The 9354-nt window shown below is 33.0% G+C and overlaps 1 protein-coding gene across 1 annotated transcript; it reads right to left on the reverse strand.

Annotated features, from left to right (window-relative positions):
- Window positions 1-7894: 7894 nt before the first annotated feature.
- On the reverse strand, window positions 7895-9074 carry LOC113741658 (cysteine proteinase inhibitor 4). Its single transcript, XM_027269244.2, has 3 exons — window positions 8910-9074; window positions 8748-8800; window positions 7895-8347 (listed from the first exon to the last, which is right to left on the reverse strand). Exons 1-3 carry the CDS (start codon window positions 8986-8988, stop codon window positions 8042-8044), a joined length of 438 nt encoding a protein of 145 aa, XP_027125045.1. The 5' UTR covers window positions 8989-9074; the 3' UTR covers window positions 7895-8041.
- Between the last annotated feature and the right edge of the window lie 280 nt (window positions 9075-9354).

A 9354-nucleotide genomic window follows, 5' to 3' on the forward strand; every position in this document is an offset into this window, starting at 1 on the left:
TATATATATATATATATATATATATATATATATATATATATTTGATGATATTATTGTCATTAATCACTAAGACAATGATATGGGTTCTTTTTAATCGTCCACGTCTTGAGGTTCCTCGGTAGCTTAGATGGAAAGCATGAAGTCCTTTTTTAAAATAGGCATTCACTTGGGAATCATATCCCTCTTGTGAAATGGACATTCACTTAGGAATCATATCACAATTTTAGTAAAAACCAGGGAATTTCCCGTTCTGTGGGATGAGAGGTATATGCCAAAGCAAGACTCTTTATCCCGTTCCCAGTCAAGGTTTGCCGCTTGTCTTAAGATGCCTTATCCATCGACTTAAAAGGGGGCATGGTACATTTCCTTGCGAAATGTCTTTAGTATGAATTGATTCTTTTTTATAGTAAATAACTCTTCCCTTCCGTATTTCTCAATCCTTAAGTAGTTCCCATATTTATTTTTCTTGATTTTCCAGCCTTGAAATTTCCATTTGTTAAATTCCTCTTTCTCTTTCCTGCACCGTTAAATCCCACCCCTTGACTACTGGTTTTTTTTTTCTAAGATATGTGCATAAGGCATGTTTTTTTTGTTGACAAGGGCACTGCAGTTACTATCCGAGAGTGCGTACTGGATTCTGCCACGTGCAATAACCCGCTAACCACATGGAGGGATAATACATACTAGGCAAGACTTGTGGAACAGACAGATATCCCAAGAGAGATTCGAATTTGGGTTGGTAGGAAGGCGCAACAGATCTTCTGTCCCACATTCTGTGTCATTCTCTGTCCCATTTTTATTATATTGCTATTTCTCCTTCATAAACATCATGTTTTAGTTCTTTTTTGTTTCCTTGTGATTCAGTAACTATTAATTCAGTAAAAAACAAATACAACAGCTTCAAAAAAGCAATATATAATAGAAAATTAAAAAATACAGCAAAAAATGCATAAAAAATCTCATTTTTTATGCATTTTGATTTTTTGAGTTTGTTAAATTTTGTGTATTACTGAATTAATAGTTATTGGATCTTAAGGAAACAAAAAAGAACTAAAACATGATGTTTATGAAGGAGAAATAGCAATATAATAAAAAGTGAGACAGAGAATGACACAGAATGTGAGATAGAAGATCCATTGCGGAAGGAAGGCATGATACTAATTTTACTATCTTGGCTAACTCAATGGAGGAAAAAGTAAGCCATGTTTACCGAAGAAAAAGTAAAAAAGTTAGTTATCCTACCAATGTGCTTTTTTTTTTTTTTGAGAGATATGAAACAATACTAAATAATAGCATTTTTTTTCTAACTTCATTTAAACCTCATCCACCTGTTAAATTTAAACTCAAAATATTGAAGTTTGAGTTATAAATTTAGGTCCACTGTTCCAGTGCATGTCATCATTATAGGTGTCATTCTTTTGCCAAAACGGGAATTCACTTGGGAATATGGGCATTCACTTAGGAATCATATCACAATTTTAGCAAAAATCAGGGAATATTCAGTTCTGTGGGATGAGAGGTATATGCCAAAGCAAGACTCTTCATCCCTGTTTGCCGCTTGTCCTAAGATGCCCTATCCATTGACTTAAAAGAGGTACATGCCAAGTTGGTTTATTTCCTTGTGAAAGGAACTTGGAATTAGTACTGTTTACCAATGTTTTCAGAACCGGACCGGACCGGCCGGTTCGACCGGTCCGGTCCAATGTCAAACCCGGATGGTAATGGAAACCCGCTACGAACCGCGCGAACAGGACGAACTGCTAAAACCCGTATGAACCGCGAACCGGCGGTTCTCAAATTTTCAAACAATATAACCTCAAATTCAAAATAATAGCAAGAATGGAGACTGCCAGATTCGAACTCGGGTCTCTGAGCCAACAATAAGGTACATTGCTACTACACCATAGCCCAAGGACGAGGTATTGTTGTGTAGAATTATACTTAACTAAAAAATAAAATCAGATTAAATAAAAAAACCCTAGCATTAAGAAAGTGCAGACGGCACATTTCATTTCAATTTCACTTCCTCCGTTTCTCACTCTCGGCTTCTCCAGTTCGCATCTTGATTTTTTTTTTAAATTTTTTCTTCATATTTCAAATACTCATATTTTTTTTTTCATTTTTCTTACAAAATCTCATCCTCTCATGGCTCTTTCTTTTTAATTTTCAACTCTCTCTCTCTCTCGCTATCCTCTTTTCTTTTGTCACTCCCTTTTTAATCAAACCTCTTTATTTTTAATTTATTAATGTTTTCTTCAATCTTTTAATTTTGTTTTTGTCCATTAAATTGAAAAAAGTTAAAAAAGAATTATTTTTCTTTAACCCAAATTATTTAATGTCACAACCACTCACTTTTATCTCAATTTTTGTTTCTTATTAAGTTTACATTTCTATTTTCGATTCTCTTGACTTCCTTCGAACTCCAAATTTTCTTTTTTTAAATTGCAATCTCTAAATCCCAAAGCGTAAATTAAAATTTAAGTTCACAATGTCTAAATTCTCATAGACGTGAATTTTGCATAATTTCAAAATATTGTGATATTTTTGGGTTGGATTTAGATATAATTGAAATTGAAATGAAATTTATTTGTTTTAACTTATAATTTAAAATTTTTATTTTTAAAAATCCAAGTTATTAAAAAATAGTAAACTTTTCATCATATAAAATATTAAATTAGTCCATTACATGTCTTATTTTGTGCATATATATATTTATATAAATTATTTTTTAAAAAATTAATTGAACCGGGGTTGAACCGGTCCGACCGGTTGAACCTCGACCCTTTCATTTCACCGGTTCAATTAACGGTCCGGTTTTAAAAACATTGCTGTTTACAGAACAAAATGCTGGTCTGGTTTACTTGGATGAAGTACTCTATCGATACCGTCCACGTTTTCAGGTTCCTCGCTAGCTTAATTTGAAACCGTGGAGCGCTTTTGTGAAATAGACATCCATTTAGAAACAAATGCTGGGGAGATAAAGAGGTATATGCCAAAGTGCAGGATTGCTGTCCTCTGCCAATTCTAAATAGTTTCTTCTGTTTACGGCTTCTCTTGAATCTCATTGGCAATTTTTGATTAAGGCAAGTGTTCTTGATACTTGATAGCTACCCTGTCATTGATTTGAAACAAAAAATGGATCATCTTTAACTGCCTTTGTCATCAAATTTCTCAAAATCTTGAGGAGGAAAAAGCATAAATTTCTGGAACTTGGGGTGGTGGCCCTTCCCTCCCTCCTCCTGTTCCATCCTTGCTTTATTGTGCTAGCATAGAAAACTTCCCTTTCATATTTCTTAAGCCTTAATTAATTATGTTTTTTTATTATTCTTACCATGAATTATTGATTACATTGATTGCCTTAATTGTGCTTGAATCTTTGATTGCGAAATCCTCATCGTTTATAGCTTCAGGACGTTCGATGGATAATCATCAGTAAATATAATTAACATCATTAGATTCAATAATGCAACAATCTCCATTAACACGTTTTCTTGGGAATGGCATCGAAATTGTATCTTATTCCTTAAGATTTCTTGAATGCAGTAATTGATTTGCTGCTGTAGAGAAATTTTCCACGATAACGCAAAATTAGCAGCTTTCAAGTAACCAGTTCTACAAATGAGGATACAAACGGAATATAACCTTAAAAATGGTCGGTATTGGCTATCTTTCCAATATTATTAAGGTGGACGACAACAATTAAGGACTTGGGGGCTAAGTCGTAGTCCCAATCTGTATGGTTAGTGTACAATAAAATACATTAATGCTTGAATTTTTTAACGGATGCTCATTGGGCACACCTTGATGCATTTAAAATTCATTTAATCTATCCTGTATACTAGGGATGAAGTCTGCCCATTGCATAGGAGTGAGTACTTGTGTTATAATTTGTTAAACATTATGAGATTACAAAAGTAAAAAATACTATCAATATCAGTAAGAAAATGAGAAAGTATAGTGATTTTTAAATGCACAAATAGAATCAAATAAATTAATTTGTTTAAGTCGAGAAATGTAAAAGTAACCAATTGGTCATTTAATCACATAATCATAAGTCAGTAGGAATTTTTACAAAATTTACTGAGAAAACATTGATAAAAAAAATTGAATCGCTTTTGTCCTGACAATTGTAATGATTAGAAATAAAATCAAACTGACTGATTGTAAATCCTTTATTCTAAGATTGAATTATTTCAAATTATAAATTGTTTCTCCCGAAGTTATGAACAAACATGAGCCCTTAGCCATACAACTATCATATGTTTAGATATTTAGGAATCTTTGATGTGCTATTGTTAATTAGTGCCTGTTTACGTTTCCCCTTATCACTAGGGGTTGTAATTTCCGACACGACCTGAAAATACGACACGAATCTAACACGAAATTAATGGGTTTGAGTTGAGATTTCGTAGGTTCGGGTTAGAATCTGGTCGATTCCGTTGAACTTGAAAAGAAAATGGGTCGAATGGGTTGACCCGATATAACTCATTTACGAATTAAAAATAATTTAATAAACATAAAAATTATTTTATCTAACTAAACTAAGTTATTCATTTTTTCCAAAGACATTAATCACTTAATCCTAAATGAATTTATTTAACCTGTGTGAAGTTGAAATTATTATATTTGGACAAATAATGTATTATATTATTTTTTACTTTTATACGGTGTTTAATTTATTTTAGATTTGGCTTAGGATTATTTATTTAAATTTTTATTACTTGATTATGTAATTAGTTTTGTCCAAAATTGATTTTATTAGAAATTACAGTGGTAAATTAATAAATTAAAATTAAGTTTTGGGTCATTTCGAGTCGACCCGACAACCCAAAATTTTCGGATTCAAATCAGGTATCCTAACCCGTTTCAAGATAGTGGGTCAGGTTCAGGTCAACAGATTTTCTGTTTACCCGATCTAAACCCGACCCGCCAATCCGATTTGAAACCGATTGCCACCCCTACTTATCACTGTTAAAACATGTTTCAATACATATCTCTTATTTACTATAGTGATTTGCAGGGTTCCATATGTCATACTAATCAAAGCAAAGGTTGTGCTAAACTAATAGACGGACAACCATTCCAGCAAATTCAAGAAAAGGTGCTAATAAGCTAAGCAACAAAGGTTTAATCCCAACAGAATAGAAACTATTTGTCCCATGTTAAAAACATTCAGAAATTTTACCAAACATTAATTCACGTCCAATTAACTCTCCACAATAAACATGTACTAATTGAGAATGAAAATTGAGACTTTACCTTGAATACCAAGTTTTGTAAGCAAATAACTTTTTCTCACCCTTCAGCCACCTACAACCATGGGAATCAAAGTTTAGGAACACAATTAGAATATGTAAAAAGGCACAAAGATAATCTATTGCATCACAAAATAGTCAAATTCGTAGCCTAGCTAATAAGAGCGACTGCAGGAAAGAATTAACCATGCTTAATGACCCAACTGAAGGCAAAAAAGTACATAAACGGATAGAGGAAATAGAAATATCTGACCCAATGCCTTAAAAAAGCATGAATCCCAACCCCTTGAGCCAAAATTATTTAATATCCAAGTGCCCCATGATTGTTAGGGAGGTCAACAGTATTGCAGTGCTTCTTGTAACACAATGACAATAATTACTCATCCAATACCCATTTACAACTGGTTGAAGATCTATTATTTAGTGTTTTCAATAAAACACACTCTTTACAATCATTGCAATCCTCATCAGAGTGCCATTTATTGAAACCACTAATCAAAACTCTATTACTCTTTTAAATGGAATGAAAACCCTCTAAAACCCAGTTTCCTTGCTAATTTGAGTTCTTCACACTCTTCATTGAAAGATAATTCCCATTCTTTCCGTCCAACTATTTTGGCAAGTTCTCAAAAGACATTTTCTCCATTCTTTTATCTTGATAGCATTTCCCTCCGTCTTAATGTCTTTTTTTCCTATTTGTATTGTATTAATTATAGCTCTTCTGCCAAGTCCTAAATGGTCTTCCCCACCCACATTTAAAAAGGTATTATCGACATAATATACCAACGAATGCATGACCAAGTACACAGCGCTTAACCATTTAAATTATACTTTTTCTCTTCCATATTTATTCCCCTAGATGTTAGATGAAATTTTCCCAAAAGACAGCTACAAAGTACTTTTTATATATGTATAGGATACGTACGCTAACAATTATTATTTTCCTTTGCATTTATATACTTTCTCCATTTAATCTTACCTTTCCTCCCATATATTTATTTATTTTTTCTAATTAATCTTATACATTTTAAAAAATATGACTTTTGAAATATATTTTAACAAGTTTCCAATTAACGGGCACCATTAGACAGACCCTTAATGTTTTTGTATGATTTTAGAAGCTTCTCCAGATACTGTAACGAGCAGCCAAACTATAAGGGAAATTTTGGGAAATCAAAGTTTGGTCGATGTCCAGAATTTGCAAAGTTCACCAAAGCGGTACTTTTTTTTTTCCCACCCAGAAAATCATCCTCAAATACAATGTTTTAAAACCCGGACCGTCAATTGAACCGATGAGGTGAAAGGGTCGAGGTTCAACCGGTCGGACCGATTCAATCTCGGTTCAATGAATTTTTTTAAAAATAATTTATATAAATATATATATGCACAAAATAAGACATGCAATGGACTAATTTAAAACTTTATATGATGAAAATTTCACTATTTTTGAATAATTTGGATTTTCAAAAATAAATTTTTTAAATTATAAGTTAAAACAAATAAATTTCATCTCAATTTTAATTATATCTACCAAAAAAATCTTAAATCCAATCCAAAAATATCACAATATTTTGAAATTATACAAAATTCACGTCTATGAGAATTTGACATTGTGAACTTAAATTTTAATTTACGTCTTTGAGATTTAAAGATTGTAATTTAAAAAAGAAAGTTTAGAGTTCGAAAGAAGTTAAGAGAATTGAAAATAGAAATGCAAACTTGATAAGAAACAAAAAATGAGATAAAAGTGAGTGGTTGTGGCATTAAATAATTTGGGTTAAAGAAAAATAATTCTTTTTTAACTTTTTCCAATTTAATGGACAAAAACAAAATTAAAAGATAGAAGAAAACATCAATAAATTAAAACTAAAGAGGTTTGATTAAAAATGGAGTGACAAAAGAAAAGATGAGAGAGAAAGAAAGAATTGAAGATTAAAAAGAAAGAGTCATGAGAGGATGAGGTTTTGTAAGAAAAATGGAAAAATGAAATATAGATATTTGTTTTATATAAATAAGATGTGATGGTGCAATGGTTACTATATTGGTCTTCTATTGCAAAGGTCTTGAGCTCGAATATTGATAGAAGCATTTTGCCAAAAAAAAAAAAAAAAAGGAAACTCAAAAACCGGTTCAACACGGTTCACCGGTTTTTTCGGGTTTGACCGGTTCTCTGGCAAAATCAACCAAAGCATAGAACCGGACCGGTGCCATGGCCGGTTCGCGGTTCAATCGGTCGAACCAGCCGGTCCGGTCCGGTTTTCAAAACATTGCTCAAATATTGTTTGATCTATGGAGGGGAAAATAACATAAAAGACTAATCACTTCTTTTCACACTGCTAGCTCAGATTGGTAACCACCACTAAAATTGATCTGCTAAATTTTGCCAGTGTAATATATCTTCATTTGTTGTCATGAATTAAAATGGGGCCGATTGAAAATTTGGAGATCTGGGTATAATCTCTACTGCCATGATGGAAAGCATAAAAGAAAATGGTGATTGGACAACAAGAGGTTCAGTAAACCCGTTTCTACAAAAAATGGTTGAATTCTATTCCACCTCATCGCTCTACCACCCCCCCCCCCCCCACAACAACACAACCAACAAAAACCAATTTGAGAATTAATGGCGAAGCAAAATATACAAACTCAAACACGGTCCAAGGTTTATTTATCTGATATATCGGTGCATTTTGCTGGTACAAATGCACCTCCAACATGTCAAAAGTGCATCTGAAACAACCATACTTGGGCACACACTAGATACTTAGTACAATAAATGTTAATCTTCAGTCCTTGTTCTTAATAACAAAGGGCACAGCCCCAAAGTATAAGAGTTTCTTCACCCCAGTTAGGTATTCTATGACCAGTGCCTTATAGAGACCTAACTTGCCCTTGCTATCCTTAGCTGCAATAAGGAGCCAGTACAGAGTGGCAAATCCAAGTGGTTTCTGCAAGCCAGCAACCACAGCCACAAACACCAGTTTGTTCTTTGTCGTCTTGTTGTGCTCATCCACTGCAAATCTTCCGAGCTCTTGAATGTGAGGGTCTAGAGGGTTCACTGGAGTCCAACCACCAGGCACAATTAATTTGGTCTGCAAAGGTGTAAACCATAAAACTTTTGAATAATTTTAGATCCCGAAAGTTCTAACAAATGGCAGAAACTCAATCAAACATAATTAAGAGCTGAGAAAATCTTTTAGTCTAGCAGTTAAGATTGTGGCCCCCCTTGGAAATCTTGAAAATCATGGGTCAAGACATAGAAATCTTGGATTTTTATCCCCCTTTCCTTTCTTTACTTCTTAAATCCTATCCCTCCCTTACTAGAGAAAAATCAAGCAAAATTAAGATCCAAATCTTGCCCTCCCATACAAATGTAAATGACCGGCAGGTGGAGATTGAAAGGTTAGGAGTTACATTTATAGAAAAATCTAGTCAAAACCATAGACAAAACAGTCAAGGTAAATTAGATCTAGGATTATTATATTAATTCACCTCTCCAGCTTGCTTAAGTATAGCATCGACTTCGGTAGACTGGAATTCCTTCACTGATAGAAACGAACATCTCAGTAAGAAGAAAATATAAGTGCTGAATATTCATTTTATAGGAAAATAGATATAAATGCATGCATGCAGAACGCGGAGACTGAAACTTACTGTAGTTGTTTGCCACTTCAGTTATTTGGTGGTTGGCTGTAATATCAGCCATTTGGAAGTTGGTTGCGACTTCAGTCATACTTAGGCAAAGAGTTATGAGAAGAGATTATTGCAATTGGTTGCGATAGGCGAAGCTCGTTTGCTGAGTATGAATGTAAGAAAGAATGGAACAAACTCCCAGAATTTATAGGCGATGTTGTGGACCAAACTGTCCTCTATGTTCTTTGTGAGAAATTTGAAATTAGAGAGGTAAATAAATCTAATTAAATCAAACACTTTAGTGTTCAAATTTATTTAATTATTTTAACAAATTAAAAAAAAATTTACATTTGTCTTATTTACTTGTCGAACCGAATTTGAATGAACTTTTATCAAATTGAACTCAAGTGAAACTCGAATAGCTTGAAATTTTTACATATAAATTCTAATTTTATACTAATCAAAC

This window comes from Coffea arabica, chromosome 4e (assembly GCF_036785885.1).
Source record: "Coffea arabica cultivar ET-39 chromosome 4e, Coffea Arabica ET-39 HiFi, whole genome shotgun sequence".
Classification (NCBI taxonomy): Eukaryota; Viridiplantae; Streptophyta; class Magnoliopsida; order Gentianales; family Rubiaceae; genus Coffea; species Coffea arabica.